Raw genomic sequence first — 26,881 nt, 5'->3', positions numbered from 1 at the left:
CATAGGTGCTTCATCCCAAATGATGAGATCTGTTTTTTCTAGTAATTCTGCAAGCATGGAACCACGACTGATGTTACAAATACTGTCTTGATGAATATCCACCGGAATCTTAAACCGCGAATGTGCAGGTCTACCATTAGGTAAAAGTGTAGCTGCAATTCCGGATGAAGCTACTAGTAGTACAATTTTTCCTTGCGATCTTAATCTTGATATGATAGTCTTATACACATATGTTTTTCCTGTTCCACCTGGTCCACTGAGGAAAAACAACTTTCCTATCTGATGGTCAATTGAGTCGATCACAACATCATACACGTTCTTCTGCTCGTCATTTAATATTTGTATCAACTTGAGGTATTCTTCTTCTTGTTTATGAATATTATAACTCTTTTCATCTTGAAGCATTGAGTTTTTTATTTTCTTCAACAACTCTTTGTCTGGTTTTGGCATGTCTTCAAAATCAGTTAATGATCTATCATTTTGCGCTAGAATTCTTTCGATTTCTATAAGTGTATAACTTTGTAGCTTCTCATCAGAGAACTTTTGATCGTTGAAGCTGAATGTTTTTCTTTGATTATTAGGTATGTCGTCAGCAAGGTGACGCCAACAATGCTCCCATAGACTAAGAGGGCTACTTAATTCGAAGTAAAGTAACAATGTCACAAAGAGATGACGAAGCTGAAAAGGATATGCATATTGTGCTGCTTCGTCCATAACATCCCTCTAGCATAGCATGCCGCCTTGAATGTATTGTATTTAACATTATCAAAAGTTAGTAAATCATCAAAGCTTGTCGGCCCATTTTCTGTATTTAGCAGCATTCTCAAGTAATATAAGTCTCTTTCTGTTGGATGAATGTTTACAATTCTGCCTATGCTGAATCCTTGCTTCCTTTCTGTCCACATTTTTGCATCTGAATCCCACACGTAATATGAAGGGAATTGGATATATGTTAGTTTTCTAGCTTCAAGAAACCGCTTGTTCATCTCAAACCATTCAGTAAGCATTGTTTTCTCGATTCCATCTTTTGACAAAATGTATTCTAGTATGGCCCCTTCAGGATATACAATTCTTTGTTGGTTTGGTAGGTGTAATGATAGTCTTGTTATTGCAGGTTTTCGTTCATGTATATCGAATGCAAAAATTCGCCAAGTAGCTTCACATGCAGAGAGGTAACGACATTCTAAATAGTTTTTTTATCTCATTGATCTCTTCTTGTGTTTCTGTCTCTTCGCTATTCTGATCCATTGCTTGTTTTCTTTCGATCTTCATTGTAGCCATATCTACTCCTTTTGTGATATATTTGAATAGGTACTTTATGGCAGATGACCTATTGCACCATTCTACATTAATGTGAGCTTTATATTTTTTTAGGAGTGCGAGATTATGAGGCACAACGTAGCGGTTATCAAGCTTTATGTTGCTCTTCATGACAAATTTTGTTTCGTCAGATCTCGTATGATATGTAATGTAGCCAACATCACTAATATTTGTCGTATTGTTGTTCGATCTTGGGAAATTTTTGGTGCATTTGTTATCATCCATACACTTTAGCCCGCAAGGTCCATGCATCATAAATTGTTCTACCAGTAAGAAACCTTCTGGATCACTCTCCTTATCTGGTAACTCATAGCTAATAAAACTATCAATATCTTCTGGATTTGGATTTTGTTTTGATTCTTGTAACCATAAAAGTATGTGTGCATGAGGAAGTCCACGTTTTTTAAACTCGATTGTATGAACAACTGTTTAGGGAAAAAAAACACTTGTAAACTATTTTATGTTAATAAATCTTAATATTAATAATATTTGGTAATAAATTATATTAGTACCTGCTGTAATAGGGCCAAAAAAGATTTCATCCTGTAGGTCTTTAAGAAGTTCTTCTAATTTCATTTTAAATACACGACATTCAATATCATGTCTGTCATTTGCATTCTCATTCCTCGCCTTTTTTATATGGTCATTCACTTCTTCCCATTTTGGATTTGCTGTTATAGTAATGAAAAGGTCTGGATTTCCATACCGTCTACATATTGCCATTGTGTCTCGATAATTCTCTACCATGTATCGCGGTCCGCCTGTAAATGAAGATGGTAAAATTATTTTTTGGCCTAGTTTTTTCGAATCTGCATCTCCTTGTTCAACTGCATCACATACATTATTGTACAGATCCGCTCTAAGTTTTTTTTGGTTATACAGATCAAAGTTCATACGTTCTTGTTTGATAGCAGTATATGCAACAACCACATATTGATGGAAAAGACGGCGTGATCGAATTATTGTTCCTGGAGATGTCAATCTTGTATGTATTTGGTATGCATAATACTCTCGCATTGTCACATATGACCTCTTCGTAGTATATCCTTCTCTATATGGAATTGTTTTTTCCATATAACCTTGTTCACCATATGGAAACAATAAAGGATATTGTAGAGACATGTACGATGGATGTAAAAAGCTGATGTATTGTGGTTTGTCCATTTTTGGATGCACTATTATATCTCTCTCACAATTCGGAATAGTCATGTCACCCACAATAAGTCCAGCAATCTCGTCTCCTTGTGGGAGGTCAAATTGTCTACCACGTTCTCTATTTTTGATAAATCTGATTGAGTATTCTTCAATTGTTCCGGATTCGTATCTATCTCTAGCAATTCTGAACACTTTAGCTAACTCGTTGTATTCGTCAAGCATTTCAATCAATCCGCTGAGAATACTTTCATTCAACTCATTATTTCTTCCTTTGGCAAGTGCATTGAGACGATTATGTAGTTCATTGGCGGTATCATATATGTATAGTTGTGCAAAACGTGGTATATCTCCTTCGACTGGTAGTAGAGATCCAATTTTGTGGTAATTTTGACCATGCATACGAAAAGTGAAAGGACTATTTCCTGAATTGATATCGTAATAAATTTTTCCACCCATTGATGTAAAAGCAAGCATTGAATTATATGCTCGTATGTTGTTCTGAAACTTTGTTGAACGTGACAGTAAGTCATCTAAATAAGTTGGTGGTTGTCGAGATGGTTGCAGCACAACTCGTCCTTGTTGACAACAAATCAAAAATTTCAATTCTTTTCCACTTTGTTTAAGACTTTCAGATTTCCACACCAAAGCCTCACAGTAATTACATGTCACCAATTCATTTTTTTCCTCTTCATTGTTTCATGAATAAAAAACAATACATTTTTATTAAAAAACATGATTTTTATTCTAATTTTATTAATTAAATAATTATATTTATTTTATTAATTAAATAATTATATTTATTTCATTTTTATTACATGTCACTAATTCATTTTTATTATATTTGAAGATATTGAACTACATAATATAGGATATAATTGTTACCTCGTGACGTTTTATTCCGGAGACATCTTCGTTTTTGGTTTACATCATGATTATATTGATTGTTATCAATACATCTTCTATTAGATGCATTGCCATCCAAAATATATTTTGTTTTCTTTGTTAGATTCCCTTGCAAGATATATGTGGTTAAATTTGATGGGTTTGAGTCTTTGCAAGTTTTTACTTCTTTTGATCGTTTGTAATAAATCATGAAATATATGTTTTTATTAGATGAAAGTGTTTCGGTAAAAGGGGAAAAATTTAAAAGGTTAAATTTGTTACCATTTTCTTAGCTGCATAGTTGTTATCTGGGGTCCCTATATTTTGTAAAATAATATTAGTCAATAATGGAAAAATATGTATGAGAAGCTGAATATGAGTTTTACACTTACGCATTGATTTAGTTTATCGACCCATGCCTGAAGTGTAGCTAGTTTTAGCCGCATATGAGTTTCATTGGTAAGCACCTTCTCCATCATAATAATTTGATCATTATTCATAATGGTTTTATTCATTTTCTTGGCTGACTTTTCATTATTTTCACAGTTTTGGTTTCCATCTATAGTGCTCATTATGAAGCTGTGTTGTTTAGCGCTAATCAAAGCCAGTTGAAATTCTTGTTGTCTCTCTTATTTTATTGTTTGTAAGTTCTTCTTGGAAAAATATCTAATTGAGTTTGATTGATACCATTAAAATCACGTCTTCCTCTATATATATATGACAATGTGAGAGAATACATCTCCTTGTGGGAGTATCTTCGTATAATAAGTTTTTTTTTATATATATATTAGGCCAAGGAGTATCTTTACATGTATCTTTTTGTTAGATTATTTGTATGTTTTTTTTTGTGTATGTTTTTTTTTGTTTGATTAGAGGATTCCTAATCTTTTAAATTACAAAAATAAATTAATTTACAATTATTATTTTAATAATCTACAACATAATATATTGTTTAATTTACAATTATTATTTTAATAATCAACAACATAATATACAATATTGTTTTAATAATCTACAGCATAATATATTATTTAATTTACAATTATTATTTTAATAATTAACAACATAATATACAATAACATAATAAGATTTTGACACATGTCATGATCTGGTGAGACATAATAAGATTTTGACACATGTCATAATTTGGTGAGTTAGTAACTTTTGAAACCATACTTTATATAATAAGATTTGGTGTAACAATTAAGTGGAAAGTGCAATTCTTATTGTTGAATATACTACTCCATAGAAAAAGTGCTATATTTGATGAAGACATGATAGCAATGCCAAAAACCATTATCAAAAGTGACAGACCTATCATAATTGGCGATGATAGAGCGCTTGTTAAAACACTATAGTATCGTTAGATAGCGTTATTGAGGCGTTACCATGTCAATATTTTTGTAGTAAATTACGGTGACCCCATACATGTTTCTTGTATGTTATTGTTAATGTGTAAATTATATAGTCTGATAATTGCTAATGCACTAAATTATTTAGGAAAAAACAAAATCTATATTTTTAATTATATATCTTTTGTGCAAATTAAACTTTTCAGTTATAAATTATATATAAATATAAATCTAGACAATCGTTTGGGAGTATACATGTTGGCTGCTATAACAAATATATCCTAACTTATTTCAACAACCACTGGGACTAAAATATAGATAATTTATCTATCTTCTTAATAAAATAGCATGCATACGTTGAACTTCATTATATATCTTAAAACAAAATAATCCCTACCTAAAAATATCAATGATGTGGTACTACAAGACATTATCTATTTGTTTCATTATAAAGACCAATCAAATGAATGACGTGGGAACTAAATAATTAATTTCAATATCAGTTGTATCTTTTTCTCAACTCATTTTTCTTCAGTAGTTGAGAAAACCGAAAGAGACCCCGGTGACCAAAAAAATTGAAAGAAAACCCTACAAAAGAAATTATATAGCAAATTAAAATTTAAAATTTTCATTTTGGTAACAAAAAAATTAATAGTTCTCTTTTCTGGTTGTCTCTTTGTAATTTTTTTTAAAAAAATATTATTTCGTCGTCATTAGGTGAATTAAGAAAAAACAATGAATTACTCTAATACCATTTCATTCCTTAAAAAGAAAAAATAATAGTCCTTTCTTGCCAAGATGAGATTGGTGATGAAAAAGCTAATATATTTTAAGATAAGTAGAAAATAAATAAAAACATTGCATGCAGTGCGATCCATAGAAGAATGAAGACCAATAAACTCACACCACGTGTCTAGCTTCACACACCCATGCCGAAACCAGCCGGCAAAACTTGAGGGGAATATACGACAGTGTCAGGAGTTCAGTTTCTGACCAAACACGTGTCGGAAAACTAAAGAAAACAACTGCGAATAAGATTTTGGGCCTTCGGGCATCTTTCTTCACAACCAGCATCTTCGGTCTTGATCCTCAGCATCTATGAAAGATCCACCGTTCAACTTGTCAAGATCCATCCAACGGGTCAGATTCAATCTCTCTCCATAGTAATCCGCTCTCTCCTTCACCCGTTTATATAAACCTCTGACTCAATCTTCTTCGTTAGGATATACTAAAAACATTTTAGAAATGGCGACTTTGGATTCTCCGTTAGAGGTTTTGGCTTTCGACTACGTTAACTTCGTCTTTAACAATCTCTGGACATGGATTGCCGTCGTGACGGCCGCTGTTAGTTTTTGGCGTATCCGGTCCACTACCACAACCAGCGGCCGCGGCAGCAGAGACGAAGGTTTCAAAGATGAATCTCCTCGTGACCCACAGAAACCACAAGCGACAAAGGCTCCTCTCGTTGTGGAAACGAGACCTCCTAGGGTTAAGGTAACGGAGACAGAAGATTGGAGTTTGTTGTTGTGCAATGACGGAGTGACGAAGGGGAAGCTAACGGTGTACTACGAGGAAGAGATCGACGGAGAGAGAGATGAAGATGGCGGAGAGACAACGGCCGTTAAGTATGGAGGAGGTGAGAGTGGAGAGTGGTGGGAGAGATGGGAGAGAGTGGTGAAGATGAGAAACGGAGACGAAGGTTGGTACCGTTACGTGGATTTAACGGTGATTAACGGAAGTGTTGTGAGGTTGTGGGATGCTAACGGAGTCCGTAATGGTGGTTGGGTTAGTGTGGAGCGTAAGGAGTGCTTTAGTTGAGACATATTCGGAATATTATAATTTTCTAATTTGAGCATGATTATTATTCATCGAACCTTTCTGGTTTAAAGACTATTTTTTGCTGAAGTAAAAGCTGTAATTTGTATATATATTTTAGTGGTACACAACTATGATTGTTGAATAATAAGAACAAATTCACTTTCATGGATTTTATTTTTGTTAAAAATATTTACATATGTCAAAATAACATATATTTTTTTGGTTTTCATAGTTCGAACATTATATATATATAGGGAGAAAAGGAGAGAATGAAACCATTAAACATGAAAACTTTCTAAGAGCCCACATAACTCAATTAATCGAATTCAAAGGACGTGCGCAAGTTTGCTATGGGCAATGCAATTGAAGCCTCTACTAACCAAAAGTCGTATTCGAAGGTGGATATATCATTAATTCAAACCATTCAATAAAGACTTCCAAATCTTAGACTAGGAAAGTAAGTGGATGTGAGATATCGTTGTCATGCCAGCAGAAACATGTTAATCATGAAGCCAATCTTTATCTTACGAAAAAGAGAAACAAATATGTGTATCAATCGACATACCAAGAAAAGCTTTAGGTTATCTTCAAAGGGGGGTTCTAAGTGAGGTGTTAGTGGAGAAGCAAAAAAAAAACGAGATAAAGCAAAAAAATATAAGAGAGCCTCTTATTAAGCATACTCGTTTATGGCATAAGACTCCATACGTGTCACATATTCGTTGGTCGAAAAAAAAACTAGAAGTAGGAAAAAAATTTTATGCGACGATCAAAATTTACTCTGTTTAGTAGTATGAAAACAAACTAGAAGTAGGAAAAAAACTAGAAGTAGAAAAAAAACAAATTTTCTTTCTTTCCTCTTTCTCTCTATCTCTCTTTTGCTCTTGATCGAAGTCCAGAATTGACAAAGGAAGGAGAAAGAATCAAACGCTATGGAATCCAATGAGGTTGGGGTCGGAGGAGATCCGAAGCTGAGGAGATTGAATATGGGGAGGCCAATCAAAAGATATTGAATCGACTCCGAGATTGATTGGTTTGATATTTGAGTTTGTAGTCGATTCATTGTAGGTGAAACCGAAGACTGAATTTGGAGTTGTGATGTTTGATGAGAGTCATATAAATTTAAAACAAGAGGTTTGTTTTTTTATATCCTTTTATATAATTTTGTCTCATTCCTCCTTACTTCAACTTCGTTTTTGCTTAACCTATTGGTCTAACTTACTTAAAATCTGGTGTTTCAGGATCTTTGGAATCTTGGTATGGGGTTTTATGGCATCTTTGCCAACTTCTTTCGTCCAAAGCTATCCTGGGAATAACAGGTAGTTATGCACTCTTTTTTTTTGTTTTTGTTTTTGTTCTGTTACAATTTTTGGGGTTAATTGACATGTCCCTCGATTGAAGTCATTATATGATCTTTGTCTCGATGGTCTACTGAGTTCAAACTTTTTTTTGCAGTTAAGAGGGAGACACAATAACTTGTCTCAACCAGTCTCTTTGGTTTACTAGGAAGCAGCTTGAGTCACTGTTATATGACATATTGTCATACAAGGTTGGTGAGTTCTCATTATCTTGACTTTCTTTTATCTTTTTTGTTTTTCTTGGGTTATTAATTTATTTGGTGTTAGTTTAGGTAAGTGTCAAGTCAGTCATTGATGAATGCTTCTTCTTTGTTGGATGTGATAAATACGGTTAATACTTGATTAGGGTCTAGGGAGGTCGACATCAGACTTATTGTGGGATGGTTTAGGGTTTGTTGGTTGTTATGATGTGATAAATGTGTGGTTGTTGTAGTTTAAGTAAAAACTTATATTTGAAAACTTAAACCCACTAGTTTAAAAAGTAAACTAGTCATAAACATTGTAAATAAAAGGGTAACACTTGATATTAAAACACAAAACATTAACCAGCTAGCACAAAACACACAATATTAACCCTTCCTTCTCTTTCTAACACACACACATAGAAGTACGCTATGGATTCAGACGACTCCATGAATCCATATCGTTTCTCTGCTGGCTTCTTCGATCTCCTACAAAGTCAATAGAATACCCGCAACCACATTGACACAATATGAGAGTCAATGTTCTGACGTCCCACCTGCAGCTACATCCCCTGTTGATAACCGTAGATCAAGGCATACATGGATACTAGCAGATGATGTGATGCTTGTTAGCGCTTGGCTAAACACGAGCAAGGATCCTGTAACTTTAAACGAGCAAATACGTGGAGCCTTTGGGGAAGGATTGCGGATTACGTTGCAAAATGTCTGAATGATGTAGGTCAAGTCACTGTGTGCAAGTCAAGTCATTGTAAGCAGCGGTGGGGTAAGATCAATGACACTGTGTGCAAGTTTGTTGGATGCTATGAAGCTGAGACAAGGGAGAAATCTAGTGGGCATAATGAAGATGACGTTATGAAGCTAGCACACCAGATCTTCTTCAGTGATCACAACGTCAAATTCACCTTGGAGCATGCTTGGCGAGATCTTAAATATGATCAGAAGTGATGTGCGTCCACATCTCCTAAAAGAACTGAAGTGAAAAGGACACAGGTGTGTGAGGATGGTTCTGCACATCCTTCAAGCTCCCAAGCTCCTATTGATGTCGAGGATGAACCAATTATGCATCGTCCTACTGATGTTAAGGCTGCAAAGGTGTTGAGAGGAAATGCTATGAAGAACATTAACACTAAAGAGGATGTAGAGGGAGATGCTAAAGCTTTGTTAGAGTTTCAGATGCAAGAGGTTGAGAGGATTGTATGAGATGAAGCAAAAGGATTTTGCTTTGAAAAAGATGAAGTTCACAATGAAATGGAAGCATAGCCAGCATGTGATGCTTGAAAATCTAATTGCAAACAAAGATTCACTTACTGAATCGGAAAAAGCTTTAAAGGACAAACTCATTGATGACATGTTGTCATCAGTTTGAATCGGTTTGGTGTTTAAAGATTTGTTGAAACATGTACTCACTTCCTTGTAATTGATTTCTTTGATGGTTGTCTTATGTACTAGGTAATTTGTAATCTTATTGTTGTGACTATGATGATTAGCATGTACTCGGTCTTATGTAATCATGAAGTCTTTTATTAGGTTCCTTATTTGATTTTAATAATGTACTCGGTGTTAGTTTGTTCTCTTATGTAATCGGCTTCAGTTGGCTATGTTATGTAATTGGCTTCTCTTGTGTTTTCGGTTTGGTGAATATGTTATGTTCTTTTGTGTTTTTGGTTTGTTGAATAAATTGTTTGGTGTTGTGTTTACAATTACAGGATAAAGGACAACGATGGTGCTTGTTGATCTTGACCACACACAACAGTCTCCACACAAAGTATCCACACACAAGCGTCTCCCGTGAGCTTCACCGCCCACAACAGTCTCCCGTGAGCAAATAGATTTAGTAAAAGCTGTCGAATCTTTATTTGTAATATAAATTTTGTTATATTTTTGCAATAATGGAACAAGAGCATATTTTTTACCACATACTTTCAGAAGTACACTTCTTTTGTTTTTTTTGTGACACACAACCACAAGTTTGTAACAAGTACATGTTTTGTTTTTTTTATCTCACCATACCACAAACTTTCTTACGATTTAACACCACATATTTTTACTTATAAAATTCTATAAAACGAAGAGATGGACTTATCAAACACTCACCAATTCACAAACTTATCAAACACTCTATATCTTTTCTTTCACTTTTCTCCTAAAATGGCATCTTCTTCTCACAATAATTTTGATGACACCATTGATGATGCTTAAATCAAGTTTGTGACCAAATTTCCAATCAAATTTGCCAATCTCTTCTCACTCCACCTCTTCAACATCAACAACCACCCAAACCAAAGAAGAAGCAAACTTACATTGAAATAAATCTTGAAATCGGCCATGCCCACTTGTGGAACGATTATTTCAGTGAAGATGCAACATACACTCCCAAAAATTTCCGATGTCGATTTAGAATGAACAAGCCCTTGTTCATGCGTATCGTTGAGCGACTAGGAAATTAAATTCCAATCTTTCAACAACGAAGAAATGCTACAGGAAGGTTGGGGTTTTCAGTACTACAAAAGTGTACAGCAGCAATTCGTATGATAGCATATGGTTCGACAGCCGATGCGGTTGACGAATACCTCCGACTTGCTGAAACCACAACGTTCTCATGCTTGGAGCATTTTGTTGAAGCAATCATAAATTTTTTTGGAGATGAGTACTTACGAAGACCGACACCAGAAGATCTTCAACGCCTACTCGATATTGGATAGTTACGCGGATTTCCGGGGATGATAGGAAGCATCGATTGTATGCATTGGGAGCGGAAGAATTGTCCAACCACATGGAAATGTCAATATACATGTGGTTCTGGCAAGCCGCACAATCATTTTAGACACTGTAGCATCACAAGATCTCTTGATCTGACATGCTTTTTTTGGACATCCAGGTATATTAAACGATATAAAAATTCTTGAACACTCTCCCGTTTTTGATGATATTTTAAACGGTCAAGCTTCGAAAGTTAAATACAGTGTCAACGGACACCAGTACAAGTTGGCTTACTATCCCACAGATGGTATTTATCCAAATTGGTCTACTTTTATCCAATCTATTCCACTAACGCAAACTCCAAGACTCTTTATTTGCTACACATCAAGAAGCTGTACGTAAAGATGTCGAGCGTGCTTTTGGAGCTTTGCAGGCTCGATTTGCCATAGTCAAAAATTCGGCTCCTCTTTGGGATAAGATAAAAATTGGAAATATAATGATAGCATGTATCATACTGCACAATAGGATAGTAGAATACGAACGAGATGGATACACTCAGTTTGATCCATCCGAATTCACACACATGGAGTCCGATCGAAGTTCAGACGTGGACTTCACCTTACCAACAACCAGGCCTTCATTTGTCTCCACTATGACGAACATTCGTTTGAGTGTTCGTGATCGAGAAAAACATAAACGGTTTCATGATGATTTGGTTGAGAATATTTGGGCAAAATTTGGAGAATACAATTAATCATTTTCCTTTTTATGAATAGTACTTCTACTTTATTAAGTTTTAATGCTTTATGTGTTTAAAATTTTATGAAATGCAATAATTTTATAAACATATATCTCAAATGCAATAATTTCATATTCTAGTTTAAATTTTTTCATCTTCAAAAAAAAAGTTTCAAATTAAGAGATTCAAAATTAAAACCCACCAATTGGAGGGGAAAATTTTAATTAAGATTCCCAAAGTTCTTATTCTACTAAAAGTACATAATATATTAACTAAAAATTTTAAGAGGCCCAAAAATATAACCCCTCATTGGGGGTTACCCTTACAACAAACAAATTTAGTAGTATTATATATTGTTGTATGTCTGTGTTGGTGCAGGATTTGTCACGTGTAATAATTATGATCATGGGATGCCCAAAAAATAAGGGAAGACTGTCAATAATTCAACCAACTCAATCCCGGAAGGAAGACATTAAAAGGTAACCAGCGTAACCGGAAGTTTCCCGAGAAAAAAAAATAGTAAGACTTTGATCGAGCATCAGTCATAATAGTAGTTTACCAGTCACCTCATCAGAACTGTTATTGGATTTGATTTAATGTGATAAAGTAAGAAAACAAAAATTAAGAGATAGAGGTGATAAATGACAATTTTTTTATTTATCATTTTTAGTAATTTCTTTTCTTCTTTACTTTTTCTACCTCACACTTTGTAATAGTAGTAAGACATTGATCGAGTTCAGTAATTCCTCTGTCAATGATAACAGTAGCTTACCAGTCATGTCATCAAAACTATTATTGGATTTGAGTGAATGTAATAAAGTAAGGAAAAAAAAGAATTTAAAAGAAAAAGAACTTCCTTTGTAAACTCTTATCCTCCGGTTTGGGCAACCAATCTTGGAGTTCTGTTTTAATTTATCTATTTAATGTTTAATTGGAAAAAAAAGAATTTAAGAGATGGAGGTGACAGGTGACAATTTTTTTTGTCATTTTTAGTAATTTATTTTCTTCTTTACTTTTTCTATCTCACCTATCTTCACAAAGTGGATCAGATCGAATATTTTGTAATTTTGAATAGTATTTTTATTGACCTTTCCGTGTGGTCAGACAATTCTTCCACTCCTAATGCATGAAATCAATGCTTTCTATCATCCCGGAAAATCTAATAGCTCTCCAATATCGAGTAAGCGTTGAAGATCCTCTGGTGTGGGTCTCCTTAGATACTAATCTCCAAATAAATTTATGACTCCGTCAACAAAAAATTTCAAGCAACGAATTGCAGTGGTTTTAGCAAGCTGGAGGTATTCATCAACTGCATCAGCTGCACAGCCATATGCCATCATACGAATTGCTGTTGTGCACTATGTAGTGCAGAGAGACCAAATCTTCTGGTAGCATCACTTCTTTGTTGAAAGAATGAAATTTCATTGGAGAGTCGATCAGTAATACGCATGAACAACGACTTGTTCATTCTAAATTGACGACGAAAAAGTGGAGGAGGGTAACTTGCATCTTCACTAAAATAATCATTCCACAAGAGAGTGTGTCTTTCTTCACGTCGTCTTTCAATGAATGCTCTATTTTCTTTGAATTTGGCGATTTTTAACGAGTACCAGGCTGAATTCTAAGATTTTGATAGACTTGATTGGTAATTTGATCACTAATCTAATTGCTAATTTGATCACTAAGTTGATCAAAACAATTATCTAGCATATCATCAAAATTATTCCGGGAAGAAGATGCCATTTTTGAGAGGTAAGTAAAAGAAAATAAGTAGAGTGTTTGATTTGTGAGAATATTGGAAATTGATTGTGATAAATATTGTATGAAAATGTGCGACTTATATAGAACATTTTGTGGTATACATGCATTTACAAATGAGTGGTATAGAAATGTGGTCTAAAAACCCTATGGTGAGTTTATAAGAAAACAAATAAAGGGCAGTGTACATCCTTAAAATTTGTGGTTAAGGTTACAAAAAAAAAAAGAGAGCTGTACTTGGTAAAATTTTGTGGTAAATGTTACAAAAAAACAAAAATAGAGAGCTGTAGTTGCTAAAATTTGTGGTAAATGGTACAAAAAAACCAAAAAAAAAAAGAGTTGTCCTTGCTAAAATTGTGTGGTAAAGTTCACAAAAAAAAACAAACAGAGCAAACCAAATAACGAAACCCTAAAGCAAGAACAAAGCAAAGTTTATGTATTTAAAAATCTCAGCCGATGATGATCTTTGGAATAGAGACAAACATTTTTTGTAAATATGTGAGATGTTGGCCTGTCCGCAAACTTACTCAAGATCAGAAGAACACCCTAGGGCCTGGCCGCAAACAAACTCAGCTTTAACCAGAATGTAAAAATTCTTTTCATGTATCTGAAATATTAAAGAAGTGATTACTTTCACTTATGTAAACAAAGAAGTGATTACTTCTCATTTCATTAAACATTCAACCGATTACAAAGAAGTGATTACTTTCACTCATATAAACAAAAAAAACATTCAACCTTTACATATAAGTGATTACTTTCACTTATAGAAACAAAAACATTCAGCCGATTACATATAAGTGATTACTTTCACTCATAGAAACAAAAACATCCAACCAATTACATAAATTGATAAACATTTTATTTTGACAACATGTCAGAAATGAGCTTCTCCTTTAAAGTCATATATGTTTCACTAAGTGGCTCTGAATTTGCAAGTAGACTCTCAAGCATGATATTCTTGATATGCTTCTCCTTCAATGCATACTCCTTCTTTCTCAAAGCAAAGTCACTTTGCTTTAAATCATACATCCTCTTCAGCTCTAACATCTAAAACTCAAGCAGAGCCTTCGCTTACTCCTCTGCAGTTAATGTATTGTTCACATTCCTTTTTCGATTTTCCCTTTGAAGCCTTAATACCAAGTGGTCGAGTTATTGATTCATCCTCTTCATGTGGTTGGGAGCTTGAGGACTGAGCAGAGCCATCCATGCACTTCCTTCTTTTTGTCGTTGTAGTCCCTCTGGTCGATGAAGATGCACACCATTTCTGGTCATGCCTAAGCTCTCGCCATGCATGCTCCAAGGTGAACTTCACCTTCTAATCATTGAAGTATATTTGGAGTGTTATCTTCACAACATCATCCTCATTCTGGCCACTTAATCTCTGCTTTTCCGCAGCCTCATAACATCCAACAAATTTTCACACAATATCATTGATCTTCCCCCACCTCTGCTTAAAATGCATGGCCTCTCTATTTGGCCGACCTGCAGCCTTCGGACTTGCTGCATAATATTTGACAATCCGAGACCAAAATGTTCCACCTTTTTGCTGATTTGAATTGATTGGATCCTTGCTCTTGTTTAGCCATGCACTGATGAACAGAACATCATCTGCTGAAGACCATGTATGTCTAGTTCTACGGTCTACTTGTTTGGATCCATCTTCACTTGGACCATCATCGGGACATTGGGTGCTAAAAACTGGGACTTGTGATGTATTGTCATAAGAATGGTGTCTACACTCTGGGTTTCTTGCTGATATGTAAGAGGTCCAAGAAGCCAGAAGAGTTATATAGATCATGGAATCTTATGAATTCCATATCCTTTTTTTGTGTGTTTGTTAAAAAGAGAAGGAAAGAGATTGGTAAAGGATAATGGAGAGGAAGGCTTTTATGGATATAATTGTGTGTTTGCGAATGAAGACAGAGGCTTTCATTTATAATGTTTGATGTATATTAGTGTTAAAACCTTTTTGGTTGTGTTGTTGTTAGCAATCAATGTCAAAATTAAGAGTTTACCTACACTAAACCAACCAAGCATTGAACACAAAACCATAACCACTAAGCATTGTACATTAAGTATGGTGTAGACACTCCTAAGCATCATCTAACAAGCATTTATCACAACCAAAAAACATAAACTCAATCAACTCAACACTCAACGCTTACCTAATCTGAAAAAAAATTCAATACAAGAGAGGACGGTGAGTTACCTTTCTTCAATAGTGGGAATGTAGCAGATTCGATCCCATTCTATCTGCTGAAGTTCCTCCATTAACCCATAATATAACAGAGCAAAGATTACTTTCATGCACAAATTTGAAACAAATTCATTAAATACAAACATAGTAGAAGTGGAATAAGCTTAAAGGAAACAATCAAATCACATTCAAGAACAAACGACATGTTAAATAAGTCAAATTTTACATACTTGATCTTTTGCCAAACATATCATCTCATGGAGGAAAAATATAAATGTTTTCAAGACTAGGTTCATCAATTCAAGGTTAAACTCAGACAATACAACATCCTCTTTAATAGTTACACTCGACACAAAGTATGAATCAACCAATGGACAATTTCTAATTCATCTTCATTCATGGCTAATTTCATTAATCCTAATTAAAATCATGCCTACGAACACAGATAAAAAGAGATACTGAAGAACCCTAAATTTTGAAAATCCAAAACCCTAATTTCTAAATCGTTATACAACAAGAATTCAAACAAATAGAAACATGAACTTACCATCAAATGGAGATTGGTTCACAAATTCTCGAAAAGCACCGAAGGAAACGCTTCGATTTGGTGGAGAAGACTCTCAACGAGTCAACGGTTTCATATCCAAGCTCATTAATATATCATAACCTCTGATGTTTTGTTCTTATTGCTTAATCATCACCTCCAACTGAGGATTTTTTAATCAAAAAGAGTAAAACACAGAGATTGGTTAATTGCAAATATGAGAATTTGGGGAGTGAAAGAACTGTGTCACGAAAGAGATGGGAAGAAGAAAGAGAAAGAAGGGAAAAAAAGAGAAAAAAATTGTTTTTTATATCAAAATTAAACGAATCATATGTCTACACATACCCAACAAGAGTTGGTGTTAAAACTTAATAATTAAAAGGCAAGTCTTGTGTTTTTTATCAGTATTGATTTATTTTTTGTCCCAAAAAAAATAAGAGACCTTGCTAAATCCTCCCAATGGACTTGCTCTAAGGATTTGAAAATTCAAAATTGTCCTCAAGTAAAAGATAAAATATACAACAACAAATTATAATTTAAAAAAAACATCTAATAAATAATAAATAACCTGTAATATAAGAAAATAATGTGTTAAAAAGATATATCTTATGTTATCATCATGTGTAATTCGAAGAAATAACATGTTACAAAAGAAACACACTCTTAAATTGTAGTATTGTACTAAAACACAAACACACCCTTAAAATAATGGGAAATATTGATAAATGATCGTGACATTGAAAATAATAAAGAAACTAATATTGGAGCAGAAAAGTTGGGTAACTAGTTTTTTCTAAGAATATGAAAAGTCAAAATTATCTTCAAATAAAAGACAAAACATATTTTTTTTTAAACATATAATAAGTAATAAATAACATGTAATATAAAAAAACAATGTGTTAAAAAGATAGATCTTATGTTATCATGTGTAATTCGAAGAAATAACATGTTACAAAAGTGATGGACGATTAAAAACAACATAACGACTAAGATTCTAAATTAGATTTAACTTTTAAGTGTTTTGTGTGAATTTGAAAATAACATGTTACCATAAAAATTGACGAACGTTAGAAGCAACATAATAACAAAATTTTCGAAAAAAGATTAAATGGTTTGTGTGATATTGTAAAATAGCATGTAATTGGGTATAAACGTAATTGTAACTGAAAAGAGAAGTCTGGTCGAACGAAAATCTTCTTAGTACTTTTCAATCTATTGTTATTTACTATAAGAAAATACTCTAAATAATTAGGTAGAAAACCAAATTTTTTACAGTTGCTACGAACCTATTTCGCTCTCTTTTTAATATATATATAGATATATATATATATATATATATATATTAATTTATCAAACTTGAATTAACGTGAAGAAGATGAATGAACTAACAAGTGAAAGAAATTAGAGTAGTTGATGGAGAGGTAAAGAGCATGTCTAACAAGAAGAAACATAAAAAGGTGTTATAACAACAAGATCGAATATCAATATCCTCTCAAGAGATAGTAAACCTAAAATGACAAACTCAAACAAAAGATTATTTGAGAAGGTTGCGATAATAACCGGAGGAGCAAGAGGAATTGGAGCGGCCACGGCTAGATTGTTCACGGAGAACGGTGCGTATGTGATAGTTGCGGATATCCTTGAGAATGAAGGCATTCACGTGGCGGAATCGATCGGTGGGTGTTACGTTCATTGTGATGTGTCCAAGGAGGCTGACGTTGAGGCCGCGGTGGAGCTAGCTATGAGACGTAAGGGGAGGCTGGATGTGATGTTCAACAACGCCGGGATGACGTTTAACGAAGGTAGCATCATGGAGATGGACGTGTACATGGCTAACAAACTTGTCTCGGTCAATGTCAATGGTGTTTTGCATGGCATTAAACATGCCGCTAAGGCCATGATCAAAGGTTTGTTATTACTACCTTAGCTTAAATTCCACATTATGTAAGTGTTTTAATTATAATTAAGACAACTAAGTTTAGCGTGTCCGAGAAGGGGGAGGAGGAGGATCGATAATATGCACATCGAGCTCATCAGGGATAATGGGAGGACTAGGAGGGCACGCATATACGCTCTCCAAAGGAGCCATTAACGGGTTAGTGAGGACAACGGCGTGCGAGCTTGGGTCTCATGGCATCCGTGTGAACAGCATCTCTCCTCATGGAGTTCCCACTGACATCTTGGTTAATGCGTACCGTAAGTACCTTAACAATGACAAACTCGATGTTCCTGAGGTTACCGACATTGTGGCCGAGAAAGGGAGTTTGCCCGGTAGAGCCGGTGCTGTGGAGGATGTGGCTCAAGCAGCTTTGTTTCTTGCAAGCCAAGAATCATCAGGATTCATTACCGGACATAACCTGGTTGTTGATGGTGGTTACACGTCGGCCACTAGTACCATGAAATTTATCTACAACTAGTTTTCGTTCTGATGAATTGATTGGAAATATCCTGGAGATGATTCCTTTTCCAAGTTGTTCTTTAATTTTCATGTTTTTATTCTGAACATGAAAACCAAGTATTCCTCTTCTTTCTCGTGGTTAAAAGAGTAGACGATGTTTTACAATTTTCTTTTTGCCGTCTAAAATTATTAAATTTCAAAGAAACAGGTAACATTGCAGCTCAAAACAGGGCACAAATGCTTATAACAAATAGAAAGATGACTAAGATTATTAAAAAGATTACTAACCCAAAGAAATTATTCCGCGCTTTTTTCTTCAATTAATACGCATATGTAACCAAGTAAGACCTCCACTAGCCTGATCAAAAGCGTCCATTTCTTGTAAATTTTTTGGCAATGTCTATTGCAATCAGCTGAATTTTTCATGTCTCTGTTGCTGCAGCTGTTGCTCTCCATCGAAGACGGAAGCATTAAGTTGCAAAATAATTAAAAGTCAAGTGTTAAAATTAATTAGTAACTCTTGAAGGCTTTCCAAATGAATGTTAAAACAATTCCCCGGTTCGTGGTTCTTGAAACGTTGATCTTCTTCATGCTTTCCACCTACGTCTTGTGATTATGAATTAACTGTGTCCATAGGCTGCCATAAACTCTTACCAGGACTCAACACCCTCGGCCTCTCCATGTTCACCATCGATTACGCCCCCAAACAGCCTAAAACCCACCTCACGCATTTCGTCCGCCAGAAAACTTATCGCAGCATTTGATAGCCAATTGGCCGGAATACAATCAATTGTCGCCTCTCTCTTTGGAGCTCTTCCCGATGACATTCTCGTTAAGTCATTGCAGCTGGTCTCAAAATGTAAACACTAAGCAGAGTAGAATGAGTGGAGACAAGTTTGCAACTTTAAGCTATAACGAGATTAAAAAAAATTAAGCAAACTGATAAAAGCTCTATTTTTCGTTGTCTTGAACCTAACGAGCAATTTCTCAACACAGTGGGAAAATCAAAAATAGAGTTTTTTCTTGTGTGCCACGTTCATTCATCACTTAGCCGCTCTACCATCTGGAATAGAGAACAGGACAATGGGCTTAGACGATTTGACAAAAGGCACATCACATCTGAAATAGCCTTTCCTCTCAAGCTGAATCACATCTCCACATTTCAGATTCCTCATATTCGAATCACCAAGTGCCAGTGTTTCCTTCTTCGTGTTAGGATTCACAAAATCAGCAACTTCATCATCATCTTCCAGCTGGGTTGCAGCAAACAAAACAAAAAAAAAAAAAAAAAAGAAAAGAGATGAGAGAGATAACGTATAATGTAGAGATGTATTGAGAGAGTCTTACCTTCTTTTTGGTGATTAGATAATCAAACTCGGTTAGTGTGAGATTCACCAATTCATTGGTGTCAGGAAGCCATGTGAGCTTCAGCTTTGTAGTCTTTACAGATCCTTGGAGATTCAGAACGCCAGATAACGCAGTGACAAGACCCTCCTCGTCCTTTGTGATTTCCTTTACTATGGCATTTCCCCAATCCATCAAAGTTACTTCCTCACCAACGGATATCGCAATTGCATCTTCCTCCATCCAAATGTTCTTGGTGAAAGTGGTTGCCTTTTCTCCAGCACCTTCAAATTTCTTGTGCTTTGGTATCAGGCGAACAAACGGCTCATCAGGTCCATCCGTTAAAGTAAATAGTACACGACGCTCTGCAATCACAGCCGTGTGTCTAGGGCACACAGGATCAATTATTCTCTTGTTAATAGACCAAAGTTTGTCCCATTCCATCAAATTTAGATTCTTTGAAGCCCCCTGGAAAAGTAAAAAACATCAACATAATTATTATTACAGATCGTTCGAAAGAGACAAGCAACAACACAAAAAAAAAAAGGCTTACCTGCTCAAGAATGAATTGAATCAGAGCCTCGATTTTCAAACCTCTACGAACAATTCCTTGGACTGTCGGGAAGCGTGGATCATCCCACCCATCAACCAATTTACTCTGCACAAACCAGAGAAGCTTACGCTTACTGAGAAGTGTAAAAACCAGATTTAACCGGCTGAATTCATAAAGCTGAACCTGTCGCATTCCCATGTCATCCAGAACTTTAAAGTACTGAGCGTTCCGGTCATGATACTCACTAGACCGAAGGGCATGCGTTATACCTTCAAGGGAATCGACAAAAGGGCAAGCGAAGTCATATGTTGGATATATTTTATACTTATCCCCGATACGGTGGTGAGACATAGGATTGCATCGATAATAAACCGGGTCGCGCATGGCTTTGTTGGGATCTTTCATGTTGAATTTCCCGCGAACGCAGCATTGTAAGCCTCTCTCACTTCCCTTAATCATTTCCTTCCATAGCTTCAAATTCTCATCGACGCTATGATTCCTGCATTGCGAATCAATCCCATCCATCCTCTCTTTCTGCATCTGCTCCCTCGGTGTGTCGTCAACATATGCCTTGCCCTCACGCATAAGTTTTTCCGCCAATCTGAAGTAGTCTGAAGTGTATGTCACTTTCTCATACTTGATCCCCAAGGTCCCAATATCTTTCACGAGATTATCCACAAACTCACTGCTTTCTTTAGCAGGGTTAGTATCATCAAAACGCACAATGACTTCTCCTTGGTAACGCTCAGCAAAATACTTGTTCAGCAACGCAGCCTTGGCATGTCCAATGTGAAGGTAACCACTTGGCTCGGGAGCAAACCGAAGTCGAACATTTCCAATCTCTGCTTCTGGCAAGTCTACTTCAGGTTTGCCTTTATCCTGTGCATCTGCTTTCGTAGTAGCCTGTTGTTGGCTGTCTTTAGAAGACTTTGGTGCAGCCACAGGCTTCCCTGACCCCTTCTTCTTCACATATGTTGCTAAAACCTTATTAAGCATCTCGCTGTACTCGTCTAAAATCGAATTGAACCATCTAACCAAACTCCGATACTTTTTCGATTTCCTCAAACTCTCCCATCTTTGGCCAGTTCCTATCAAAACGTTTCAACTAAATCAGACAGAGAAACTCATAACAAAGATAAATGAAATTTTATAATTTGTTACCTGCAAGAGCTGACCAAATAGCAACATCAGCAATGGAAAGAGAATGGCCAACAAGAAACGTGCGACACTCAAGATACTTATCAACACGACCACAGGCAATCTCAAACTCTGAACCAGAGGAGAAGACAGAAGCGTAATCTACCCACTCATCAATCTGATTAATCAATCACACACAAGAAAGGATTTAAAGCCAATTTTACACTAGAAGATGATTATTGATATATTAGATGACTTCCATGAATCGAGAGACCTGGGAAGAATCAAAAGCATCGTGGCCATAGAAATCAGGAAGCTTGTTAGCTGTTCGACCAACAAATCGAAGAAGAACAGTGGTTCCACTCAATTTCCTCCTAAAAAAATCAAAGAATTCGAAGAACTCTCAGCGAAAGAAGAAAAAAAAAAAAAAAAAGTATAATCAGACAGAGAAAAAGGAAAAAGTACCCGTCGGAGAAGACAAAAGAAGCGACGGTGGCTGCGGAGAAATCAACAGTTACAGGAGAGGCTGAGAGAGAGAGCAACGATGACTGAAAGTGGTGGACTTTCCGGTGGGAACGAAAGCTTCATCCGATCCATATTTGGATCCAAGACTTGTGCAAATGGTTCAGTGGTTGAGAGTGTTGGAAATTGATCCTTTTGCTTAATTTGAAAGTTTCAAAAGAGAAAGCAAGAAGAAGAGTGAGGGGAAGAGGTTGAAGAACCAAGGGTTTTTTGCATGAAGAGAGAAGAGGAGTCGTTGTAGAAAAAGAAGACAAGAGTCGTAGAAAGAATGTGAAAGACAAAAAGGCCTCTAATGTGAAAGACAAAAAGGCCTCTAGGCCTTTCTCGGTTTTGTAAGCCCCAATATCTAGATGAGCTCATTTTGTGTGTAATTTTTGTAAGTAAAAAACACATGTGGTGCAGGTGGGCTATGTAAGTGTTGTGTTCGTGGTGTAATATTACACTTTTAACAGATAGATGAAAGAAACAAGAGAATGAATGGAATTGGCGGCGAAGAACTGATAAAAAGAACGCAATTTTTTGTGTGTCTCAACAGGTCTTGAATAATAACACCAAAAATGCGGATTTCAAAGCTCCATTTGCCAAACGGGTCTGGTCATCGAAAAAACTTTTGACAAACGGTCTATACAAAAACAAAAGCAATATCTTAGGTTGCCACCATAGCAATATACTCGAATTTCACTATTCTCATTTTATGTGTATAACAACAATGCTAGAGAGAGAAAAACCCACTAGATACATAAGACGATCAATGCAAAAATTCTTCTTTGTGAGAGCAAATAAAATTTCATCTGATTGTGACCGTGATGACCTGTTTCGATCGGTTTCCAAATTACCTCTGTATATGTACAAACTCCAGTGAAACAAATTTGTTGCAGAGGCCAAACCCATTTCTGTTTTGGTCAGATCTCGTAGTCTATATCTGTTGCATTCTGGGAATCAGATTGCTTCACCAACCGTTCCTGCTCATCATACCGATCAAGGTTCTCACATGGAGCCGGGAAAATTGTGCCAATCACACGCCCCTCCACGTATGCACACTGGAATATGTGTTTTTTCTTGTACGTTATCCCCACTGACATGTCCCTGAAGGTTACATTTTTAACCGGAATCTCTTTGCTACCTTGGATACGCACTGGTACACGCACTCCCTGCCCGTAAATCCCGGTGTAGTTTATGTTCTCGAGTACTGGGAAGGCTTGGGGATTGAATCCACCATCTGGGTGCTCGTTGTAGTCCGTTTTAATGACGATACCAACTCTCAATTCATCCAATGTGACATTCCGGAATGTTATATCCCGGACATACCCACCTCGTCCTGGTGCGGTTTTAATCCTAACTCCACGCCGGGAGCTCCAAATCAGAATGTTCTCGACAGTGATATTCGAGACACCACCAGACATCTCACTTCCTATAGATATACCCGCGCTGTTTGTTTTGCACAGATGCTTTAGGTACAAGTCAATTATTAGATCAACATTTGATTGGGGAAAGCAATTCTCTCATACCTAACCATGGAGCGGATGATGAGATTACGGATGAGTATGTTCTTTGATGGTCGTCCGTAGGTAGTTCCATACTGGTCCCAGCCACTCTTTATTGCAATTCCGTCATCCCCAACACTGATGTAAGAGTTCTCTATTAACATGTCCTCACACGAATCTGATGCACACAAGCAGATATTATTAGTCTATTGAAACCAAGTAGTGCACCAGAAGCCCAAGGGTCATACTCTGATCTATATCAGTAACACTCATATACAACCAAGGACCTGTGTCTCTCTTCAGCATGTGAAATTTCTCAAATTTACATAAATTAGTTGCGCTACTTTAGAGGCCTAGTGTTATCACTACTAGTCAAATTCATCTTCCCATCTTGTATGTTTCTGTTTGGTTATTATCGTTACTACATGCGATCAGAAACTCAATCCCTTATTAATTATCTGAGTTGCATCGTCCAATGCAAAGTGGAAATTACTTACCAGGATCAATACCATCAGTGTTTGGGGCTTCAAACACGGGTGCCAAAATGGTCATATTTGTGATGGTGACATTTTTGCAGTCATATGGGTGAAGTGTCCAAAATGGAGAATCACGCAAAGTGATGTTGGCGAAAACAATGTCACTTGACCACATTATCTGTACCAGTGGTCCTCTCGTGTGGTTAAGCAGCTTTTGGCGATACTTCTTCCACCACGTTTGCCCCTGCCCGTTGATGCTACCGTTATTCCCTGTTTCCATCATTAATTAGCTATACCAATCATACAGTTCACAGAATAAACTTCCAGGCTTCGTAAGACTGTTAGCCACATAAGTTGAGTAAATATGTGTCAACTGAAAGAAGGCTTTGATTATCTAACACATGAAAACTTAGTCAATTCTTGTCCCAAAACTACTACACTTATAGCTCTCTCTAGTCCAGTCCAGTCCAGCTAAGAGAGACATAACAACTTTCAACCAGCTTATAGATTTATCCTCTTTAGATTTTGCTTCTGCCTGGAAGTTCTTAATCTCAACTCAACCAGAGCTTAAACAGTAGATTTGTGGTCGGCCATCTAAATACGGGGAAAGCCCTCATTTCAGCCACTGCCTAAAAAGCTTAACGAAGATAGTGCAAGCACATTTTAAACAAATCACTGAATTAATAAAAATTACATGCATCCACAGGAAGAGTCACATATGAAACTCAGTTATTACGAGAGAAAACAGTCCCCACAAGCAAAATTTAGAAATCATCAATTGACCGACCTGTGATAACGACATCTCTAAGATTCTGTCCATGAATGAAACTTCCATAACGAGGTCCAGGATGCTCCCTTCCATAGCCATATGAAGGTAAAGGAGGAAGCAAAGGCCAATACTTTTCATCCTAAATATGTTTAACAAGAAAACCAATGTTAATATATATATATATATATAAAAAGAGAAAACAAAAACCGCCTCAACTTAAAAGCTTCTTAGAATCTATAAGACCAACTCAATAGTGAAGCAAATCAATGAAAATAGCACGCAATAACATTGTTGACTCTAGGTTGAACAAGAACAACGGAAACAAGCAACCTCAAGCTACTCTCTCTCTCTCTCTCTCTCTCTCTCTCTCTCTCTCTCTCTCTCTCTCTCTCTCTCTACCTCTCTACTAACCTTGCAACTTGAGGGCCCAACCAAAATCAACAGTAATAAACCATTCCAAAAACGAGAAAGATCCAAACAAAGGTAGAATTTGTCTCATTGTTGAAGTCACAAAACAAAAAACAAAAAAACTAATCTTTCCATAAACCCCATTCAGGCAGGTTAATAAAAAAGAACCACATCTTTGCCTGCAACAACTGAACCAATGATTTAGAAAAGATCTCTTCATATATAATCCCTAAAAACTCATCACAGATCACATATAAAAATGAGAAAGCAGAGCAAAACAAACCTGGAGAGCAAGAATCTCAGCGTCATGATGAAGGAAAAGCGTCATGTAACTAGTGAGATTAAACGGCGCAGTGAGCCACCTACCAGGAGGAACATTAAGCTGTCCACCTCCTTTCTTGGAAAGCTTCGAGATCTTATAAACAGCTCTCTCAAAGGCCTCAGTGTTGATTGTGACACCATCACCAACCGCACCGAAGTCCGTCAAATTGAAAGCTACAGGTCTGAGCTTGGGAAATCCCCCGGCGGCGGTGGCGGCGGTTGAAGACCACCGGAAAAAGGAGAAACCAGTCCCGACGCTGTAGAGATTGGTCGAAACGCCGCCGAATTGCCAGATGAATAAGGAAGCGAAAGTTGCGATCCAGAAAACAGTGACGAGAGACTTGTGGGAAGAGAGGAAACGTCTCGGTAAGGGATCTACCATCATGGCTTTTGAGATTCAGAAGAACATTTGGGAGGATGTTTAAATTAAGAGATTGGGTGAGATGTTACGAGTCAGGATTTGTTTGTGTGTTGCGAGATTTGAGTGAATCTTAAGGGAACGAACGAATACACAGACTTTGTGTGTTTGTTCAACTTGAAACTAACGTCTTAGAGAAAGCGATTGAGTGAGAGAACTGTGTAACAAACATATCTTCTCTGATTTACTATAGATAAAGGAAACAAACAATGCTTTTTTTCTTTTTTTTTTTTTTTTCTCGCACTCCGGACCGGAAAACAACAAACACTCAACCGGGAAATTTTTTTTTTTGTTAAATTTAAGTCAAACCGAAACCAAACCTATTATTTATAAACCATTTAGTTTATTATATTTAAATTTTCACAAAACACACCTAACAAAACATTTTCTTTCATGACTTAATAAAAGGAAAAATTCCTAAAAAAAATCCTCATGTTGTGGTGCACATATCTTCAGGTAGCATGAATGACGGGAATGGTTCAGAGGGACAAGATCCGAGATAGGAAGAGCAAAGTCATAACAACAGATACCTTTCGACTAAGTCAAATAGTACTCATGCGAAGATAGACCCAGATAATTGGAGTCTTGATGGGTTGTTAGACAAGTACGAGGAGAAGGTGGACCAATCTATTGAGTCCGATCCGTCTGAATGTTTGGAGGAGGATGAGAAAGAGGAGAATGGGAATGGTTGGGACGATCAGTCACAATCCACGGAGTTCAAAGTACCGAGCCAGATCCAAATCACTATAGATGTGGCATGACCATGATCATACCAGACGAGGTGCCAGAAGGGGAAAGAGAGGAGACCAGGAATCAAGTCCTGAACATGTTATCGATATTATGGAGGATTAAGATGATGAGGAACATGTTGGAGTCGAGACCAACGATGGAGCCGAGATCAAAGTTGGAGGGGAAACCAATGTTAGAGCGGAGGAAGCTGAGGGTGATGGGGACCCTAGTTCGAGTGATAGTGATCAAGAGGAGTACTTGGAGATCCAATATATTCTATCGAGCGATGAGGAGGG

General features: G+C 36.3%; 6 protein-coding genes and 1 pseudogene across 7 annotated transcripts; 4 read left to right on the top strand and 3 right to left on the bottom strand.

The window, feature by feature from the left end:
• Positions 1-1,234: 1,234 nt before the first annotated feature.
• Positions 1,235-2,931, bottom strand: LOC147942439 (uncharacterized). Its single transcript, XM_087456053.1, has 3 exons — positions 1,833-2,931; positions 1,588-1,679; positions 1,235-1,330 (listed from the first exon to the last, which is right to left on the bottom strand). The coding sequence occupies exons 1-3, from the start codon at positions 2,929-2,931 to the stop codon at positions 1,235-1,237; spliced, it is 1,287 nt and encodes a 428-aa protein (XP_087312179.1).
• Positions 2,932-5,504: 2,573 nt separating this feature from the next.
• Positions 5,505-6,696, top strand: LOC104790626 (uncharacterized). Its single transcript, XM_010516407.3, has 2 exons — positions 5,505-5,849; positions 5,932-6,696. Exon 2 carries the CDS (start codon positions 5,955-5,957, stop codon positions 6,525-6,527), a length of 573 nt encoding a protein of 190 aa, XP_010514709.1. The 5' UTR covers positions 5,505-5,849; positions 5,932-5,954; the 3' UTR covers positions 6,528-6,696.
• A 1,800-nt stretch (positions 6,697-8,496) lies between these two features.
• Positions 8,497-9,285, top strand: LOC147942438 (uncharacterized). The gene is made up of 4 exons (XM_087456052.1): positions 8,497-8,560; positions 8,628-8,725; positions 8,824-8,976; positions 9,076-9,285. The coding sequence occupies exons 1-4, from the start codon at positions 8,497-8,499 to the stop codon at positions 9,283-9,285; spliced, it is 525 nt and encodes a 174-aa protein (XP_087312178.1).
• A 1,000-nt stretch (positions 9,286-10,285) lies between these two features.
• LOC147942437 (uncharacterized) lies at positions 10,286-11,521 on the top strand (annotated as a pseudogene).
• A 5,983-nt stretch (positions 11,522-17,504) lies between these two features.
• Positions 17,505-18,589, top strand: LOC104698788 (short-chain dehydrogenase reductase ATA1-like). The gene is made up of 2 exons (XM_010414181.2): positions 17,505-17,933; positions 18,022-18,589. Exons 1-2 carry the CDS (start codon positions 17,540-17,542, stop codon positions 18,441-18,443), a joined length of 816 nt encoding a protein of 271 aa, XP_010412483.2. The 5' UTR covers positions 17,505-17,539; the 3' UTR covers positions 18,444-18,589.
• Positions 18,590-19,317: 728 nt separating this feature from the next.
• LOC147942436 (glutamate--tRNA ligase, cytoplasmic-like) lies at positions 19,318-22,232 on the bottom strand. Of its 2 annotated transcripts, XM_087452891.1 has the most exons (7): positions 21,924-22,232; positions 21,733-21,832; positions 21,483-21,636; positions 20,505-21,409; positions 20,322-20,426; positions 19,772-20,236; positions 19,318-19,677 (listed from the first exon to the last, which is right to left on the bottom strand). In XM_087452891.1, the coding sequence occupies exons 4-7, from the start codon at positions 21,315-21,317 to the stop codon at positions 19,468-19,470; spliced, it is 1,593 nt and encodes a 530-aa protein (XP_087309017.1). In that variant the 5' UTR covers positions 21,318-21,409; positions 21,483-21,636; positions 21,733-21,832; positions 21,924-22,232; the 3' UTR covers positions 19,318-19,467. The 2 variants fall into 2 exon arrangements, with proteins under 2 accessions (XP_087309017.1, XP_087309016.1); XM_087452890.1 differs by having other exon boundaries at positions 20,322-21,409; positions 21,924-22,219.
• A 306-nt stretch (positions 22,233-22,538) lies between these two features.
• Positions 22,539-26,126, bottom strand: LOC147942435 (putative polygalacturonase). Its single transcript, XM_087452892.1, has 5 exons — positions 25,401-26,126; positions 24,728-24,848; positions 23,962-24,210; positions 23,489-23,642; positions 22,539-23,408 (listed from the first exon to the last, which is right to left on the bottom strand). Exons 1-5 carry the CDS (start codon positions 25,821-25,823, stop codon positions 22,883-22,885), a joined length of 1,473 nt encoding a protein of 490 aa, XP_087309018.1. The 5' UTR covers positions 25,824-26,126; the 3' UTR covers positions 22,539-22,882.
• Positions 26,127-26,881: the final 755 nt, after the last annotated feature.

This window comes from Camelina sativa, chromosome 6, assembly GCF_030686135.1.
Source record: "Camelina sativa cultivar CO46 ecotype springtype chromosome 6, ASM3068613v1".
Taxonomy (NCBI): domain Eukaryota; kingdom Viridiplantae; phylum Streptophyta; class Magnoliopsida; order Brassicales; family Brassicaceae; genus Camelina; species Camelina sativa.
The sequence above is the reverse complement of the archived record's forward strand: the minus strand, read 5'-3'. Positions and strand labels throughout refer to the sequence as shown.

What these genes read in the sequence shown, in the direction of transcription:
- LOC147942439 (XM_087456053.1), bottom strand. Translation starts at nt 2,931, where the DNA reads ATGGGTGGAAAAATTTATTACGATATCAATTCAGGAAATAGTCCTTTC. An exon ending in TTTTGGCCCTATTACAGCAG is followed by an intron (nt 1,680 to 1,832) that starts GTACTAATATAA and finishes TATGGTTACAAG; the next exon opens with AATCAAAACAAAATCCAAAT. An exon ending in ATCCAGAAGGTTTCTTACTG is followed by an intron (nt 1,331 to 1,587) that starts GTAGAACAATTT and finishes ATGGTGCAATAG; the next exon opens with GTCATCTGCCATAAAGTACC.
- LOC104790626 (XM_010516407.3), top strand. Translation starts at nt 5,955, where the DNA reads ATGGCGACTTTGGATTCTCCGTTAGAGGTTTTGGCTTTCGACTACGTT.
- LOC147942438 (XM_087456052.1), top strand. Translation starts at nt 8,497, where the DNA reads ATGGATTCAGACGACTCCATGAATCCATATCGTTTCTCTGCTGGCTTC. An exon ending in TAAACACGAGCAAGGATCCT is followed by an intron (nt 8,726 to 8,823) that starts GTAACTTTAAAC and finishes ACTGTGTGCAAG; the next exon opens with TCAAGTCATTGTAAGCAGCG. An exon ending in TCTTCTTCAGTGATCACAAC is followed by an intron (nt 8,977 to 9,075) that starts GTCAAATTCACC and finishes AAAAGGACACAG; the next exon opens with GTGTGTGAGGATGGTTCTGC.
- LOC104698788 (XM_010414181.2), top strand. Translation starts at nt 17,540, where the DNA reads ATGACAAACTCAAACAAAAGATTATTTGAGAAGGTTGCGATAATAACC. An exon ending in CGCTAAGGCCATGATCAAAG is followed by an intron (nt 17,934 to 18,021) that starts GTTTGTTATTAC and finishes GTGTCCGAGAAG; the next exon opens with GGGGAGGAGGAGGATCGATA.
- LOC147942436 (XM_087452890.1), bottom strand. Translation starts at nt 21,317, where the DNA reads ATGCTTAATAAGGTTTTAGCAACATATGTGAAGAAGAAGGGGTCAGGG. An exon ending in TTCAATTCATTCTTGAGCAG is followed by an intron (nt 20,237 to 20,321) that starts GTAAGCCTTTTT and finishes TTACTTTTCCAG; the next exon opens with GGGGCTTCAAAGAATCTAAA. An exon ending in ATCTAATCACCAAAAAGAAG is followed by an intron (nt 19,678 to 19,771) that starts GTAAGACTCTCT and finishes GCTGCAACCCAG; the next exon opens with CTGGAAGATGATGATGAAGT.
- LOC147942435 (XM_087452892.1), bottom strand. Translation starts at nt 25,823, where the DNA reads ATGATGGTAGATCCCTTACCGAGACGTTTCCTCTCTTCCCACAAGTCT. An exon ending in TAGAGATGTCGTTATCACAG is followed by an intron (nt 24,211 to 24,727) that starts GTCGGTCAATTG and finishes TGATGGAAACAG; the next exon opens with GGAATAACGGTAGCATCAAC. An exon ending in ATCATCCGCTCCATGGTTAG is followed by an intron (nt 23,409 to 23,488) that starts GTATGAGAGAAT and finishes CAAAACAAACAG; the next exon opens with CGCGGGTATATCTATAGGAA.